Below are 19,224 nucleotides of genomic sequence, written 5' to 3' on the forward strand. Positions count from 1 at the left end.
TAGGCCAAAACCTATATTTTAACTGTAAAATTAGGGGGTCGTCTTATACGCCCCGTCGCCTTATACGCCGGAAAATACGGTAAAAACGAAATAAAAATGATGATAGACAGGTATAGATGGGATGGGAAAGCTCCAATAATTTGACCTTGATTATGCTTGAAGTAGAGGCATAAGAAGTCAAAGCTATTTTTGCTTTTAAAAAAAATTACTATGCATTACACACATGCATGTATGTATTTCTCTCTGCAAAATCAAATAGTTAGAGGAGAAAGTGGGAAAAAGATCAGAGGAATTTTAATTGCCTACAGTGGAAAACTGCCCTGAAGGCAAGCAATTTTGCATGAGTCTAGCTAAGATGAATAGTGTCTTTAATTCCTCAGACAATTTTATTTGCCCCATTTGGCATACCAGGTGTGTGGTCAGTCAGCTGTTTTCCAGGATTATATAACAAACTGATTAGATAAGAGTACCTGATTGATGTGCAGTGAAATTACTTTTATGAACAGGTTTATTTCTTCACTGGGATGTAATGAACAGCTATTTGATAATTGTTATAGCCCTATAATACTATATAGAAGTGGCAATATTTCATTTGTTCTCCCTTTGTAAGCAAAATTAAATCTTCAGCATAAAAGCCAGTATTTGTCAGTTATACACAATTATATTCCAGCACTAAAGCAAAACTGAAGAATCAATTTCTGGCAAGAACATGTTTCAGGAAAGATAACACATTCGGAATCCCTGTTCAAAAATTGGGAAATGGGAAACTAAATGTGATGTAGTTCATTTGTCAACGACACAAAACAAAAATGAAAAAAGGAACCTATTAGACCAGGGGTCGGCAACCTTTCAGAAGTGGTGTGCCAAGTCTTCATTTATTCACTCTAATTTAAGGTTTCGCGTGCCAGTAATACATTTTAACCTTTTTAGAAGGCCTATTTCTGTAAGTCTATAATATATAATTAAACTATTGTTGTATGTAAAGTAAATAAGGTTCAAAATGTTTAAGAAGCTTCATTTAAAATTAAATTAAAATGCAGAGCCCCCCAGACCGGTGGCCAGGACCCGGGCAGTGTGAGTGCCACTGAAAATCAGCTTGTGTGCCGCCTTCGGCACCCGTGCCATAGGTTGCCTACCCCTGTATTAGACTCTACACCAATGAACCATCAGTAAAGAAGCCGTGAGTTAGTAGATACATAAAAATAATTTTAACAAATAAAAATGCAGTGATTTAGTCAGCCCTATGAATAACTAGAAAACTTGATTTAGGACAAAATAAAAAAAGATTCCATTCAGAGCCAATCTTCACTGTAACAAACATACTACAGATTTTCCATTACGTATAAATATTCAGTACAGAGCACTGGTGCAGTGTAGATGTGTTAACCAACCGCAATATTGTTTAGTTTTTGTGGAGCACCAGGAATAAGTTAGGCACTTTACTGACAAGCATGAAGATAAGGGGACAAATTCAGAGTATGTTCAGTTGTGTAATTCCTCACATTCAGACTAACTTAGACCTAACAACACCCTTTTAGCAATATTTAAGGAAGTCTGAGTAAATTACGGACAGAAAAATGAGGTGAACATGTAAGTTAAAGTGGCTCGTTATAGCTATTTACGCCATCCTACTAGAAGTTTTTTCTTGGTACACTCTCCTCCTTTGGTCCCTTGACATGCAAGTTTCACCCACTAAGACTTCCTTTCACTCAGTGGGTCAAATTCAGAGGTGATGCAAGTGATATGTTGTAAAACGGGTATAAAACTCAATACATCTGATTACGTTCTCTTAGGGTACCAAGAGTGGAAGGAACACTGAACACTGAAGAAGCCAAAGTGTAAGTAACATCACTTTAGACTTCTTACCTAAATCCAGCCCAAGATTCTGGCCCCACAGAATTTAAAATCCAAACCACAGCATCTGCTTAAGTAGGTGTTGAACCAACATATATATAACTAAAACTTCAAGGAATTCACATTATTTAAGAAGTTCATACAAAAGCATCCAATGAAAACTGCGTTAAAGCTTCTGCACTTTCTAGAAGTGTGCAAGTTACTTCAGAAGATCAACCAACTAACTCAAAAACATTGTTAAGATAATTTTCTCAAGACTCTTGCTCCTGTTTAATTCACCACAAGTAGGCAAGAACTACTGCCTAATTTCTTTGATGTACCTGATGTTTTTGAAAGTTACACTGTTCAAATATTTTTTGGCAAGGACAAATGGTATTGGCCCAAGAAGGCATCCCAATATGATGGGTGGATTAAAAAAAGTGTTATCTTTGTAATGTAAGGAGATGAAGAATCAAGATAAATTAATATTATATACTAAGACCCAAGACAAAGACATTAGACCAAACTTCTGTGATACTGAGTTTGCATGATCTTGACCGTTTGTGAACACCCCAAGTCCCCAAGCCTTCTGAGCTGCATATTGGCAGTGATTTTATTTTCAATTGTAATTATTTTAATGACCTGATTAGAATCGGTAAAGCTTTGTTTCAGTTAACAGAGAGAACCAGCCTTCACTTTTCAAAAGAAAAATATGCGGATTAATGCAATAAAAATACAATTAAAAGACAGAAAAAGAAAAGTTTTATTCATCTCACAAGGTGATGTCATAATGAGGGGTCTGAGTATTCTGTGATTTGGCAGCAGGACTTGTTAGAGACCGCCAGCTACACACAAAAGCAATTTAAAATCTAGAACACCAGATTCTCTTGTCAGCATCTGCTTAGGCTGGTGTCTGTGCTCAGCATTAGGAGCAATGGTCAGATGCTGACCAGTCTCACATTGTACAGTAAAACCTCAGAGTTATGAACACCGGAGTTACAAACTGACCAGTCAACCACACATCTCATTTTAAACTGGAAGTATGCAATCAGGCAGCAGCAGAGACGGACGAAAAAAAATTCAAAAGCAAATTCAGTACAGTACTGTTAAACTACTTAAAAAAGGAAAGCAGCATTTTTCTTCTGCCTAGTAAAGTTTCAAAGCTGTATTAAGTCAATGTTCAGTTGCAAACTTTTGAAAGAACCACCATAATGATTTGTTCAGACTCAGAACATTTCAGAATTACGAACAACCTCCATTCCCTTAGTGTTTGTAACGCTGAGGTTCTACTGTAATACCACCACATGCTCTACTAAAAACAAAGTTACTAAACCAGTGGGGACCACAATCTGCCAGTGCGGCTACTACTTGGCATATTCAAAATGCCCTTCTAAATCCAGTCATGCTACTCTATGATTCTATTTTTAATCTTCCCTGTATGAATGGCAACACAGCCACCAACGATTAGCAACTGACATCCTTTATGGTGTAACATCAGGTACCCATGTTAAAGAAGTAGTCAAAAGAAAATCAAGGGCTTATAGCTAAATAATGCAGACTACATTTGTGCGTGTGATGTCAATATACTTTATGACAACCCCTTTAGTGAATCCACATCACAAAACAAACCCAAGTCGTCAACTACAGAAGTTCATGTGTGTGGATTCTTCATTTCTGGAAACATTCTAATGGGTCACAGTATGATTCTTCGACATTAGATACACAGGCACAAAGGTCAAAATTAGGTTCTCTTGGAATTCCACAACTGACTTCACATTTTGAAGACACAGAATTATGAAAGTTAACATGTTATCAGCAAAGCAGAGTTCACTGAAAATTATTTTACCCTTTGTGAAGAACTAGCTTTGAAGGATTGCAGAGTTTCAGGAGCCGTGATCAGAATTTATCATCAACAACCACAAAAAGTACATTGCTTCGGTAACGACGTAGCTTTTATAGTAAAAATACATATTTCAAATTGGAGAGTCTTTGAATTATCTATTTCTGTACATGTGTTCCATTGTTTATTTCATAAATAATATAATTAATTAAATGAGGACGAGGTCAGGATTATAAAAACACCTATACTACTAAGAAGAGGTTTCATAAAACCAAACTAAGTTTCTGGACCAGATCCTTATCTTCAAGGGAGTTACACTGCTAATTTAAGACATCTGAAGGTATTGCCCAGTGTGTTAACAGGGTTAAATATGCCTCTATAGAACACTGAATTCCATTTCTGCAGAGATACGGCTGAATTTATGGAATGTCAAAATATGACTGTCAAGGGACAAGGTGAAGGCTACAAAATATTAATGAGGTACAATTTACATGTGTATATTTTAAAACATGTTATATTCTATGAAAACAAATTAGAAAGTTAGGGAAGACATTTATGTGCTATTTTTTCTTTCATGTATTTCCATCTTCCTCCCATCCCCTCATTTGGGAGCCAAATCATTTTTGATGCAAGTTGCCAGTGTCTCTCAGTTTTGTGTTCTTCACATATATATGAAAAATTGCTTTAGACTGTTAATTATTTTGCTTTTGTTTACTTGCATCCTAACGCATATTAACACATACTTTTTTAATAGTTATATCAAGCTCACTTTGCTTGACAGTGGAATATTTTCTGGAAGCAGATTTAAAAAAAAAAAAACCCACAAAGATCATCATTTAATGGTTACCTAAGTCTAAATACACATACTGCACCTCCTTTGTGTTCTTTGTCTACTTTTCTGTTTTCATTGCTAGGCAAAAGATTTTTTTTACATTTATTTATTTATTTTACAAACAGTAAGTATGAAGTTTTCTAGACCATGAGTTCTTAACCTGAGGGTCACGTACACCACCCCTTTTTATGGTAGGGTGTCTTGAATTTTATTTTTCCCCCTGTTGTAACACAGAACGTTGGTATGGAAAAGATGCAAAGCACTGACCTTGACAAATGATCAATCACACTAAACAATGTCAGTTGTGCCGTAATCTTTTCTAACAAACAAGTTTTACAAAACCCCCATATGTACCTAGCAGAATCTCAAATGACCCCTATGTCAAGCATCCAATTGATAAATGGGTCCCTACTTCAGGTAGCATGCTCTTCAGAGAAGAAACCACTTATTTATACTTAACCTACAATACAAAATTCCAAATTAAATGCATTTAAACCTGCAGTCAAATCAATGCATTGTGGAATAGGCCACTGTACACTTTTTACAGCTCTCCCAAGCTTAACAGAGATAATCTCTCTGTTTTTTGTCAACCAGTATCTTTTGCTTGAATTCTGAAGTGCTTTTAAGAAGAGTCAATTTGATATAAAAGGTAAGTTGTAGTGAAATAACATGTTTTATCCACTCTCCATTACAAAAAAAATCTTTTGACTTTTATCTTAAAGCAGTAAGCAGTGAATATTGGCAGATACCAAGTATAATAGTGATAAGTGGTTTTTAAACACTGAAAAGGAAGTTTTGTGGCCCATCTTCATTGGCTGAGTACCTATGAGCTTCTTAGGGGATGGACCTAATATACATCAGAGATGAAAGAGTCCTTAGTTTGTCAAGGACTCCATGTCAATTTCCTACCAAAGAGCAGAAAGAAGTACATGCTCCTCTGCATCCTTGAGCACATACCAAAAATCAGGAATGTTTGGTTTCTTGGACACCAGATGTTAAAAATGCATTGTTCAGTTTTTCCTTTTGGGAGACTATGAAGTCGCTCATAAAGAGTGCCTAAGGGATTTCAGAGCACAAGTCCCATTTGTACACTTAAATTCCAGTGGCACTTTTGAAATTTTCCCTCTATAAACCTTAGATACAGCAAACTGAGAAAGACTAATTAATCCAACACCTAAACTGAGATCCAGTATGCAAAAGTAAATTGGCTGCACCAAAATAATGGCAGAGATGAAGCACAGAATTAAATTTTAGACTTACGTTTCTCATCATCAGCATGTACTAGAGATGCTGCTCTTGACAAAACATCCAATGGAGTCTCCATTCCTGGCAGGATCCTGTAATATAAAAGAGCCAGTTTTTCTAAGAGTTTCCATAAAATTATGTTTATAAGAGGTGAGAAGTTGCTTTGTCATTAGATAACAAATCTGTAACTCCCTATCATATAAACAACAAACACCACCATATAAACTACTGTAAGACAGGGAAAAGGAAACATTGCTTTCAGAAACATTATACCATCACATATAGAATAAATAAAGCTGGCTTCAATTATATATTAATACCAGGGAACAGACACCATTTTATTAAGATGAGCACAATCGTAAGGACACATGCTTTTTACTTCAAGGTGCCTCTGGCTCAGGGAATCTGAGTTCCATCCCTGTGAGGTAGGCAACTATAATTATCTTCATTTTACAGATGGAAAAGTTGAGGTACAGAAAAGTTAAGTGACTTACTTGCCCAATATCAAACCAAGTCTGTGGCAGAACTGAAATAGACCCAAGGTCTCCTGAATCCCATTCCTGTGCTTTACCCACAAGATCATCCTTCCACACATCAAGTCCAGATGTGACTGCATTTCAGTACTAGGGGAAGTGATACGCACATCTATGCTTTGGGTGAAACTTGACAGTGATCCTGTCCGTCTCTCTCCCCCCATTTCTCTCCCCACTCTTTCCCAAACCCTCTCTTCTTTTATCCTTTCAGCTGTGATCTTTTAAAAGTCATACAACCAAACAAGCAACCTAGTATCTATCTAACCAGTCCGTCATCCTGCCAGTTGGGCATTTATGCAAGTGTCAGGTTCTGCAGAAGAGCGAAATACTTTATGACTGAAAAAAATAAAAATAAAAATAAAAAAGGAACTGGAGAAAAGAACCAAGGAAGTCAGATGTTTGCTGCCCTCTGAACACTTCAACATTAAGTTCACACCGGATTGCTTTTTGTGGCCCTTGTGACTTTTCTTCCTCCCGCTGCCTTCCTCCCATCCCAGTCAACCGCAACATAAAACATTATGAGATGCAATTTGTTTGAAGAGGGGAAAAAAAGTTAATAGATCCAGTCATTTACAGAAGTTTTACATCAGTGTGGCTCCACTGACATCAACAGAATTAGACCCTAATTCACACTTGTCCAAGTGATAGAGGAACACATCCAAAGATGGGAAGCCACCAAGACATTTTTATTCTATCAAAGATATATTTTAAAAAAAATGTCATCTACCAATTAATATTGAGAATATGCACAGTTGTATAATCAGATCTGAATTTTTGTATTTCCCTCTTTGGCTGTTACTTTCATAAATATACACTGATATAAGTCTTCAGCACACAAGCCAACATTTAGTGTATGGGGATTAGGAAAGAAACTTTCCTTAACTGCCTTCTGCAGAGTTTCTTGCACCTGAATAGATGGCCCCCTGGTCTGACCTGGTATGGCAATTCTTATATTCCTTTAAAAGGTAAGATTGAAAATTCCCAAATTTAATCTGCAAATTCCTTGTGGAAGGGACCTGTGTACTTTATAGGTACTGTGATGTACCTGCCTAGCACGACTGTGAGCACTGTAAAATAGTATTTCTAGATACACACAAATTAATACAGTCCATCCAACAGAAATATTATGAAAAAAACTGTTAATGTTTCACTTTTAAATAACTCAATATTAGGAGCGTCTTCAAAACTGAAAAAGAAAGTTTCAATATAAATAAAACACAGAGGTATGAAAGAGAAGACTAACATGTGATTACGACAGTTATCAATTAAAAGAGTTCATTCACAAGCCAGCTGTAGAAAACAGCTCCGTTTTTAATAAGAGGGCAGGTAGCAGTACTAAGTAAACAAAAGGAGAGTAAAAAGTCCAAGCTGTTAACAATTCCTATTGATTTTTCAGACAGCAGAGTGTAATCCCATTACAAGAATCCTTTTATTTTAAAATATCATTTCCAATCCTGATCAAAGCAGGGTGGTGGCAGCAAGCAAAATCTCAGACACATGTATACAGGCTTAACCACAAACATATGTTTGGGGAGTAGTTTTCCCTGACTTTACTGATAAATCTCTCTGCTCTCCCACTCCCTGCCTAAATAATGTCAAAAACTATAAAAACCAGCCTAAAGTTTTTAAAGTATTAAGGGAAGGCGTAGGAAGGAAAACGCTTTCAGTTATAAATATTTACTTTTTAAAGCCTCTAGTCAGAGTCCAGTCCTGCCCCCATTGATTTCACAGGAAAGAGGAAAATATCTGAAAACAACTAAGTACACTGGTTTAAAATGAAGAAATGGATTCTCATCCGGGGGGGGAGAAAGGAATAGCTCAGTGGTTTGAGCATTGGCCTGCTAAATCCAGGGTTGTGAGTTCAATTCTTGAGGGGGCCACTTAGGGATGTGGGGCAAAATCAGTACTTGGTCCTGCTAGTGAAGGCAGAGGGCTGGACTCGATGACCTTTCAAGGTCCCTTCCAGTTCTAGGAGATAGGATATTGCATTTAAAAAAAATAGAATAAAGGTTCTCAAACTGTGATCTGTGGTCCATGAGCTCCATTCAGGTGGTCCACAGATAGTTCCCTCTAAGGTGCGCATCTGGATGGCTACACACAAGAGAATGAATAGCCACCCACCTAATGAGGGGAGTCACGCAGGCATGGCTCCACTAATTAGGTGCCTGGATCCCAGAGAAGACACACATATAAGGTGAGGTGGTGGCCTTGGGGGAAATAGGTGGGAGGGGGGAATTTTGGATGTGCAGGACTGCAGCAGCCAGAGAAACAGGTAACTTTCCCCAGCTCCAGAGCTGTGGCTGCCAGGGAGAGATTGCCCTCCTTCCCAGCCCCAGCTCAGGGGCTGCTGCAGCAGGGGAGAGAGGGCAAATCCATTGCATTAGAAAGGTAAGACTACTGGTATTAAAATATGAGTTGTGTGCTTTTATTTGCAGAACAAAAGAACATTAATTATAATTAAGGTTTTTTTATATAGCATTTTTATCCAAAGCGCATTACAATAGTTAGCTAATGGTACAAACAACATTTGGAAAGATCATTAAGTGGTCTGCCAAGACCCTCAGCAATTTTCAAGTGGTCCACGAAAAACAAGTTTGAGAACCACTGCTCTAGAATCATGTGCAAACAAAACATGAAAAGAATAAAATTTTGCCTGAGTCCATAAAAAAACAGCTGACTTGTGAAATCTGAATAAGAAAACCTAGCAGGGAACAATTACTTATCAATTTTTAGTTCTGGAAAATTTATCTTCAGTAGAACTTTCCCTGTATCACAGCACAGACCTTCCCACCTCCACCACACCTCTCTAGTGTCACAGCTTTCAGCTCTCCTCTCTATCCCTATGATCCATGGGGCCCATCTTTTTCTTACCTCTTTATTCTCATTAGATTACTAAAAATGCCACTTCATCTGCCTCCTGGCATGTTGTTTATGAGCCTGAGCACCCAATACCCCCCTCACACCCCAAAACACAGTCAAAAGTCATATTGACAAAATTATAGAATTATAATTGCCAATGAATATACTATGTGGATGTATAAAAGTGATGGTTAAAAGCCTCTAAATACAAACCTTTGTGCTAAATTTGAAGGAAAAAAACCTGAATCCCCTATTAAGCCTTTAGCAAAAACAAGTGTTCATTTTTCTCTCTCTTGTTTTGATAGTGCAGGGGATGTTATGAATTTGATACTGAAAGTACAGTTTGCTTTTAATTTTTCAGTAACTTTCAAGACATTGGCGTTGCAGATGCTCATTCCCTTTCTGGAACACACTTTTAGTACGGTTATTAACTGGGGACACAAGTCCAAATAGAGGGAAGGTAACAGGAACCTGGTATTGATATTGTTCAGAATATTAGATATTTTAAAAACATACAGCTATCAGCAAAACTGGGCTAGCTACACTGTTTAGTCCGTTACGATCTTGCATATCTCTCAAAGTTTATTTCATATCTGAGACCTACAGAAGCAATAAAAATAAATAAACTCAGAGATGCGTTTTGCAAAAGTTAATATTATACTATGCAGAATGTTATGTCCACTAGAAAAGGAGAACTTCTTTAATGGGATACTGTTAGTATTGAGATCTGCAGACTTTCAACATTATAGCGGTTAAAGGTGTCTGTATTGTCCACATAAATTTTAGAAACTTACTTGAAAATTACCTATATAAAGCCATACATTTACAGACTATTTTACAAAAAGAGCAAGCCATGCTTCTTGTCCCAAACAGCTCACAGTCTAAAGATAGACAAGACAAGAAGACATGGTCTAATTGTTCAGGGAAGGAAAACAGTAGAGATTACCGATAAGAACAAGAAAGGTATTGAAAGGAATCCTTCCAACTAGTACCTTTCATTCCACATGTAGTCAAAAATTAGAAGTTTGAAAGCTCAGGGTGCAGTAGTACCCCCTGGCTTGAAGTGGTTTCCTTCATATATGTTTGGTTCTATGGCTCTCAGCACCCCCACTATAAAAACTGTTCCAGCACCACTGCCTTATTATGAAATTTATAGCTAAAATGTTCTTACTATTTTTGCTGTTCTGGTGAAAGATCCAAAACTCAGTAAGATTTAAAAGGGACACAATCACCTTGATAACATTTCTGTCTGAATTTTAGCCTTTGTGTCTACTACTGTTCTAAGTAACACCTAAGATTATTGTAACAAATAGATTAGAACATAATAGATATTTTACCGCCCCTCCCCTCACTAGTTTACTCATCACACTTTGGCAGTACTTTGTATATAGTCAATTTCTCTCTTTCTGCTCTGTCAGTCTGTGTCCCCCAATCACACAACAAAAGGGAAAAAACACTCTGATAGATAAAAAAAAGTGTGATTGTAAAACTATAAAAATTAGCAAGGTGACTCAGGACCATATGTAAAGCTACTTTCAATTTTTTATATAAATCAGCTAGACTTCATGACAATGACCCACAGACACATCACATTCAAACATCGCAGTTTAAACTTCACATTCCTCAGATTTATAATTTGTACTCATCCATATGGCACTCACTGGTAAATAATCTGATGACTAAACTACCATGGCTGTTAAATGTAAAAGATAAAGTGTCTGAGGTGTCACGGGATTCCAAATTCTTCATAATGAAGGAGCTGTGGAATTCAGTAGACAGATTCTGAGACTTTTTCAAGGCTACATATCATCAGTTAGGGCCTGGTTCTCATTCAGTTCTCAATGTAACCTGAATTACTACCATCTTTTTGGCTGAATGCATGCTTAAAAGAATTTTAGTGGCCTATGTGAAATGAGCTGGTGATCTCTCCAGAGCCTAACGTGGTGGATGACAATGAGATGTCACTTTTACTGAGAGTTTGTTCTGAGAAATCAAAGAGCAAATGGGCATGGAAATGTGAATACTACTCTCTTTCCTCCCAGAGATGGTCCCCCCAAGTCAAGGTTGAGACACGTTGGCACATTCCTACATTCAGTGGGAAACATTTTTTTAATTGTTGTTTTCTCTCAATGTCAGCTGGATCAATACATTTTCAGCATTCAATCACACTTTTCTGGAAGTGGAAGATACAACTAAGTATGCTTTTCCTACGATTTTTTTCATAAAGGCAGTAAATTTGGTTTTAGAAATGCTCAGCAATAAACGAGGCATCCTCGTGAATCATACATGAATGATTCAGATTCCGTAGCAAATCACTCTCAATTTAAATATTTAATAAAACTGAATGAGTAATAACTGATGGCTGATTTTAGGCCAATAATTTCCCATTTTCCTTGCATTGTTTTTTCCCCACTACAACATTTATCATCTCTTCCCCTCTTCCAACACTAATCAATGCCATGATAGATTAAACTATTACTACAGCACATAAACAATTAAAAGAAAGTTAAACAAGACAGAATTGTTGATAATTTGATCAATCTAATGAATCCATCAGACAGATCAATTTCTGGGAGTAAGCAATGGCTCCTTGTAAGTCACCTTGGTGGGTAAATATCATGTAAAATATTAGGATCAAGTATGGTTTTTTTTTGTTTGTTTGTTTTTTTACAATGTACATTACCATTTCTGGTGTTTGAACAAAATAAATATACAGATAACATTTTGACAATGCGTGTTCCAGATTATAGACTAGACCTTCGAACCTGGTATTCATGTGGTCACTGGATAGATACCTAAGACCCTCTTGGTTCTTTGCAAGTTAATATAAAATTAGAAGATGAGACATGTACATTTTAATAACTAACATTTGTAATTCTTGTGCTAGACCAGAAATGCCCTAATGGTGCAATTTATCAGTTACACAATCCCTTGTCTTTAAGCTTCTCAATTTGTCTTGCATCATATTCTTCTTTTGATGTGCACATTCCCCCTTTAATAAGGTAACTTTTTTAAAAGGAAACTATTAAGAACTATGTTTGAAGTATAAGCCAACAAAAACAATGTAATTCAAAGTAAAGCTGAAATTCCATTCTTATAGTGTCCTATTTTTGCAAGATATTGCAGCTCACTTTCTGTAACATAATGCACTGATCTGACCTCTGCAATACATAGTCACAATAAGGTGAATTTAAAAACCCTTTCTTAGTAGGGAACTTTCAACTTTATCAGAAAGCAATCTACTTAGCCTTCCCATTTTTTCCAAACGTATTTTATTTGCTATTTATCATGTTATGCATGTTTAAAGAAGAACGTCCTCCCACCTCAGGGCCCTGCTTTTCTTATTTGATCCTACAACACAGTCTGAAAGGTCTGATTACACTAAGAAATTCACTAAACTCTATCAGCTCTCTATTAGCCATGCTTGAAACTATTTGGACTCATCTACACTACCACTTAAACTGCTTTCAGGTCCACTTCAGGGGGACTCAATGCCATAGTGAAGGCATGCCCTGTAACAGCAGACTTGTTTTAGTTCAGTGCCATAGTGCAGATTCTTCCGCCATTGACTGAAGGGATTTTTCCACTGATGTAAGTAATCCACTGCTCCAAGCACTGACCTAGCCATATCTACACTGGGGGTTAGGTTGGCTTAATCCATGCCCTCAGGGTGTGAATTCACACCCTCTGATTGATGTAGCTAGACTGATCTACATTTTAAGTGTAGCTCAGGGCTCAGTGCTGAGAACCACTGACATTATCTGGTCAATTTCCTTAGGTAGATGGATGTATAGTCTACTGAGTGCCTAATAGAATCAGATCCAGAATGCTGCATTTATGACCTCCAACATTTTCCATGCCAACAGACTGATCCCAAATGCATGTTTGGGATTTCATTAATGGATTGATCAAAAAGAGAAGCTAGGATAAAAAACTTATTAACAACAAATTTCCTCAATAGCAGGCAAAAAGGAAAATATAGGCCAGATTAAGACTAGAAGGACCATTATGGCCAGATTTGATAGATTCTAGTGCCAAAGAGGCCATTAATCTAACCTCCTGCATAACAAAGGCAGGCCATAGAATTTCAACAAGAGTTTCCTAGGTCTACAGTTTGCTCTACAGCACTGGTTCTCAAACTGGGGGTCGTGACCCGGTTATGCAGGGGGTCGTGAGCCCTGACCTCAGCGTGCAGCCGCAAGCTGCGAGCCCCGACTCCTGCACCAGGTTGTGAGCCCCAACCGCAACACATGGCTGCGAGCCCCGACCCCAGCGCGCGGCTGCAAGACCCGACCCCAACAGGGACGCATGGCTGCGAGCCCTGACCCTGAGCTGCAAACCCCGACCTCTGCGCCAGGCTGTGAACCTCGACCCGGTGCGTGGCCAGGAGCAGGGCCGTGAGCTCCGGGCAGGCACGGGGCAGGGAGCCCTGACTCCAACCCCAACCCTGGCCAGGAGCAGGGCTGTGAGCTCCGGGCAGGCGCACGACTGCGATCCCTGAGTCCGACCCCCCATGGGGCTGCGAGCCCAGACCCCAACCCTGGCCAGGAGTGAGGCTGCGATCCCCGAGTCCGACCGCCCCAACCAGGAGAGGGGCTGAGAGCCCTGAGCTGGGACATCCAGGATGCTGTGAGCCCCGACCTCTGTACTGGGGTTGTCAGGCGGAGCCCAGCCATGCGGAGGGTTACTACTTGCTTCAGGTCACTACTTGCTTCAGGTCATTAATTGCTGTCAAGTATTAAAATAAAATTCTACTTAAAAATAACTTTTCCACTTATATTTAATTTGCTAAAAATGTGTTTTAGTCTTAATTTAAAAGCAGTGAGAAAAGGTAAATTCATTTTAAGCAACAGCATTTAAATTTAGTATTTAACAGTGTTAAATATCAAAAATGTGTTTTTAATTTCTAAGGGGGAGGAGGGTCGCACTCAGAGGCTTTGTGTTTAAAAGGGGTCACCAATACAAAAAGTTAGAGAAACACTGCTCTACTGTGAGTGTGACTCTTTAAACTCACAGTGTCTCTCACTTTAAAGATGACGCAGACAGTTAAAGTGTGGGTGTACTCAGAAAAGTTACTTGATAAAACCAAACAAAACAAGCTCCTTCTTACTCAGTGATACCTGTTTACTTTAGTGGGATTTAAAAAAAAAATCACTTTTTCACTGCTTCTTACTCCTGTCCACCTTCCAAAGCCAACACAGCTAAAGTAAGCTGGATTCTCTATCAATAGAAAAAAGTTACTAAATTCCAATCAGTTATACATGTGAAAGCTCACTTAAGGCAACAGGGTTCGCCCAGGTATCACTGAAATCATAGTCTGGCCAGCAGAACCTTATTACTTCCAATTATGCTTGAGGAGAATAAACTCAGTATGACACCAATCGCAGGCTGAGTTCACACAACTGGGAGATAGAGAAAAATCTCTATTATTAGAATATATTTTATATGGAGTCACTTAGATTTAAACAATGAATCCAAAAAGCAGACTTACTTACAGACTTACTTTTCAATATAGAACCACATTTTGCTGAAAAAATTTCAAGACTTGTCTGCAAGAGAAAGTTATACCGCTAAGTTTCATAGCAAAGTTTAAGTCAAGGTGTGAATTAAGCTGGCCAAATATAGCTATATCAATGCAACTCCCACGTGAACACTCTTATTCCAGAATAAAAGCATTGAAAATGATAGTTAGACAGGTACAGGTATATTGGTATAATTATATCAGTATAACTAGTGAAACTTTTGCATGTATATAAACCTTCAGCCTGTGTCAACTCAAATATTAATTTAAAATGATGAGGCCCAACAGTTTGGCAAGTCCGAATTTGGATCTCCAACCACCTCTACATATACTGGCAGAGTATGAGTGCATTGTAGAAATAGTACAATCATTCCAAGAGATGGACGTTGGAAGGGATATGAAAAAAAATCACTTTGCATCCCTTGAGAAACACTCCTGCCTGACTCAGGAGTGGCACTCATGTCCTGTGGAGGAAGTTCCATCCATTCCCTCTTCTGTAAGGAGGTGTCAGTCCTATGTGGAACTGAGGACTAGTCTACACAGGCAATGTTCTTGTGTAGTCACAGCCACTTCCACGAGGGGCCCGGCTCCCGGCACTGAAATTTGCTGCACTCGGGGTGTGTGTGTGTGTTTTCACATCCCTGAGTGAAAAAGTTGCAGCACTGTAAAGTGCCAGTGTAGACGAGCCCTGAGAGGATAAGGGACATCAGAGGAAAGCTGAGGGAATCACAGGAAACCCACCTTCTGAAACAGGGTGGGGAGTTTTCCTTCCCATCCTCACTAGGATTTAGTAACTAGGATTACTAATAGCATGACTGGTCCTAATAAATTCTGCAAAATGATCTGTTTAGAAGCAAGGCAGGTTTTCTTGGCATTCCTCCCTTAGAATCCAGCATTCCACCATGCTGCCAATTTCCTTGATGATGGAATCATCTGAAATCACTTTGTGTGAGAAACTAAACTTAGGTTTTCAATGCCAGATGGAATCAATGCATTCTCTTCCCATTACACCACAAGCATTACACAGTAGCACAAGAACGCCAACACAAGAACAGAGAAAGGAGGAGCATTCCCTTCCACACACGCTACATGGAGCTTGCCATGCTACAATCCTCAAGTGAGGACCTTGGTACCAAGGGAGGGATGTGGCCAAGCTTCTCTGCATGTTGCATGACTGCCAGGGAGCCCAGGAGATATTCTGTGCTAGGAAATCCCCCACACCACAGCACATGCAGGAAGCTGAAAGCTTCCCCAGCTCACATTTCCTCAGGACTATACGGAGGAGGAGTCTGTGGGATGCAGGAGAGAGGTGGCTGCAGTCAGTGCCCGCCGTAATACAGCCAAACTCGGAGATGCTCCCTTGGCCCCCATGGCAAGGCAAAGACATGGGCACTACCCAACCATTTGTATTGCACTCATCGCTGGAGTAGCTGAGGGCTCCTGGGGCGTGGGCCAGGGAAGGGGTCACAAAAGGCAACTAAGGGCCCAGGACAAAAGGGGGCACGTGGCAGAGTGTGGCGTGGGGAGCCAGGGACGCGGGGCAGGTGTAGCCCGGGGTGCGGGGAGCCATGGGGGTCTCAGGGCAGAAGTCAGGAGTTGGGGGGCCGGAAGCAAAGGACGGCAGGAAGGACAACCGGGGACACAGCCCAAGCCCCGAGCACCGCCGCTCCAGGTCCGAGGGCCCAGAGCTGCTCTAGTGCAGCCAGGGAGGAACCAGGGCACCAGCCGAACCGGCCTCCTCGAGCACCTGCACCCTCTGCACTTACCCCACTCGCCCCGGGACCCAGCCGGGCTCTGACCCTGCGGCGACGGACCGGGGGCCACGGGCCCTGGCCAACCCGCTCCCGGGCGCACCGCCCGCCGCCGCTGCAGCCTCCCTCTCCCCGCCAGGCCAAGCGGCTCACTCACCAGTGCGCACCCCGCGCGGCTGGGCGGGCGGCTGCTCCCACCCACAGCGCCGCGGCGGGACACGCAGCGTGGCCGGGGCTCCAACAAGTGCCAGGCTCCGCGCGCAGCAGGGCTCCGGCTGCAGGAGGAGCAAAGGGCGGGGGGTGTTTACTCCAGCGCCGAGACCCAAACACGGCGAGTCCGGGAAGGGAGCAGGCGCTGCAAGAACCCCGGCCCGGCCCGGCCTCCCCCAAAGCCACTAGCTGCGCTGAGAGCCAAAGGAAGAATCCTAGGCACGGCGGAATTCTCTTCCTAGCAGGTGGGGAGAGCCAGGCAGCCCCATTGGCTGGGCCAGCCCATGAGATCAGCATAGATTAGGATAATGAGACCCTGACATCACATCCTCGGCAGGTAGGGAAAACACACACACATACACACAGAGAGGGAAGGAAAGGGAAATCCCCCCCATCCTCCAGGGAGGAGACAGGCTGGGAAATCCAAGCAGGGCTGAAAGTAGGAGGAGCCCTGGGCTGCTGCTTTACACACAAAAGCAGCCTTGCTATGTTTGGCGAGCTCCAACAGTTCACAGTACTGTTTTTAATGCAACGTGCTGTTGTGGGAGGGGTTGTAGCAGGCTTTGAGTGGTGCAACTGCTGAAGTCTAGGATTCCTGGGGGGGGGAATCTCTGCTCTTTAAATGAAGCTGGTACTCGGGTGTTTCACAGGCAGAGGGAAGGAGGGATTTTACAAAGGATGTTAAAGACTGTATTAAGTATCAGAGGGGTAGCCCTGTTAGTCTATATCCACAAACACAAGGAGGAGTCCGGTGGCACCTTAAAGGCTAACAGATTTATTTGAGCATAAGCTTTCTTGGTTAAAAACCCCACTTCTTCAGATACATGGAGTGAAAATTATAGAGCCTGTAATTTGTACATAATAAATAAATACATTCTGTAATTTTCACTCCATGCATCTGAAGAAGTGGGTTTTTACCCACGAAAGCTTATGCTCAGAGAATGTATTTTCATGTGCCCTTTTGTAAGGCAACAGATCCTATGCACTAGGAAAGAAAGCTGAGATTTCATTGTCTTGTACTGTATGACAAACATTAGAAAAATATTTTTCACTTATAGCAAATGACCAACCAGAGAAAAAACAGAGCAGAGATTCCCTATTGATTAAAAGCAACATACCTTCATTCCAACTACTGTGGATAGCCTCAACTGTATGTGCACACTAAAATAACAAACAGGAAGTTTTCTAAAAGAAGAAAATTAAGACCCTAATTTAAACGTAGTAAAACCAAGCTTCTGTAAAAATGAAGGCCAGTAGAATTTATATACATAAAAAGACATAATAGAAACAGGTTGTAGTGTTTTAAACACAATTGTTGCAGCCTTAAAAGGGCTGAAAGTCAAACTGGCCTATTCATTATCCAAGCAGACAGAAAAGCAAAAAATACACAAAGTAACAACTATATTCATCACTGGCAAAAAACAAAAACAAACAAACAAACAAAAACTTACATTATTGTAAAGTTAAGGTTGCTTGGTAGTATGCCATCCCTTGCGGAATGTTGAATTGAGCAAAACTCACTTTTGGAAACCAGGAGATGCAGAGTTAAGGTTGCTATGCAACCTTAACTCTGCCCTCTTTCAGCAATGCCCTAATACTCTCCATTAACACACACACACATTTATGCTGCCTACTCCACACTTGCTAACATGTACAAGCTCTTCACCTTTTACAACCCATTCACTCTCAGCCATAGGATTCCATCTAACACTATTAAAGGGCAAAAAGGAGAAAGAAAATATGAATGTGGCATTGATAGGTGCCACTGCCACTGCCCCTGTTCTCCAGTCTCCCTTCTATTCACCCCCAAATTACACTTACCTCTGTCCCACTCCTCCTTGCCCCAAAGCCTCCCTTTCCTTAGCCCCCAGCCTTCCCCCCCCACCACCACCCATCCCCAAGTATCCCCCTCCCCTCACTGCAGCTCTAAACCCCTCTCCCTCTATAAACCCACCCCTCCTCTCCCAGGAAGCATTGACATGTCTAAATAATCCCATGCCCAAAGATTTTAGGAGTGGGGGGGGGGAGGTCTGGGTTGGCTTGCAGTGGCAGAGCTGTGGGGTGCATTGGCAGAGACTTGAGGTGCAGGAGTTCAGGGTGCACTGACAGACCTGTGGAGTGCAGAGTGGCTGGCATGCAAGAGATGGGGTGCACAGGCATAGCTAAAGATACCAGGCATCCCTCACCTGAACCCCCAGGGTCCCTCCCCTTCCCTACCGCCCATTCCATTTATCCACCTTCCTATAACTTCCTACCCTTTGCTGCAGCCCCAAATCCTTCTACCATCCCCCCACTCCTCCACCCCCTAATAACCTATCCCTTCCAGGAAGCATTTACATGTCTAATTTTTTTCCCTCCCACTTTCATTACATTCCCCAAACTAAAATGGCTAACAATTACTCACAAATTGTAGCCATCTCCAGCCACTCAGTTCAAACTCCTTTTGTCTTAGGTTGGGTTGTTGTGATTAATCCTTAGATTAGGTTAATGGAAGGGTGAACTCACAGGTATCGAAACATGATTCATCCAGGGCTTATCAACACGTACACGCTGCGGCATTGTGGCACTACTATGCACTGGGAGAGCTTCTCCCATTGGTG

The 19,224-nt window shown here is 40.8% G+C and overlaps 1 protein-coding gene across 3 annotated transcripts in view; it reads right to left on the minus strand.

Annotated features, from left to right (window-relative positions):
• Positions 1-18,894, minus strand: part of VGLL4 (vestigial like family member 4) — a 159,591-nt gene extending 140,697 nt beyond the window's left edge. Inside the window, exons 1-2 of one of the 3 annotated variants that reach the window (XM_039482101.1) lie at positions 18,880-18,894; positions 5,766-5,842 (exon numbers count right to left, since the gene is read on the minus strand). In XM_039482101.1, coding sequence (XP_039338035.1) covers positions 5,766-5,829 — 64 coding nt within the window. In that variant the 5' untranslated portion in view covers positions 5,830-5,842; positions 18,880-18,894. Of the gene's footprint in view, positions 1-5,765; positions 5,843-16,429; positions 16,486-16,571; positions 16,847-18,879 lie in introns of those variants that run through there. The other 2 variants (XM_039482099.1, XM_039482100.1) reach the window with 2 other exon arrangements.
• Positions 18,895-19,224: the final 330 nt, after the last annotated feature.

Source organism: Mauremys reevesii, linkage group 7 (genome assembly GCF_016161935.1).
Source record: "Mauremys reevesii isolate NIE-2019 linkage group 7, ASM1616193v1, whole genome shotgun sequence".
NCBI lineage: Eukaryota > Metazoa > Chordata > Testudines > Geoemydidae > Mauremys > Mauremys reevesii.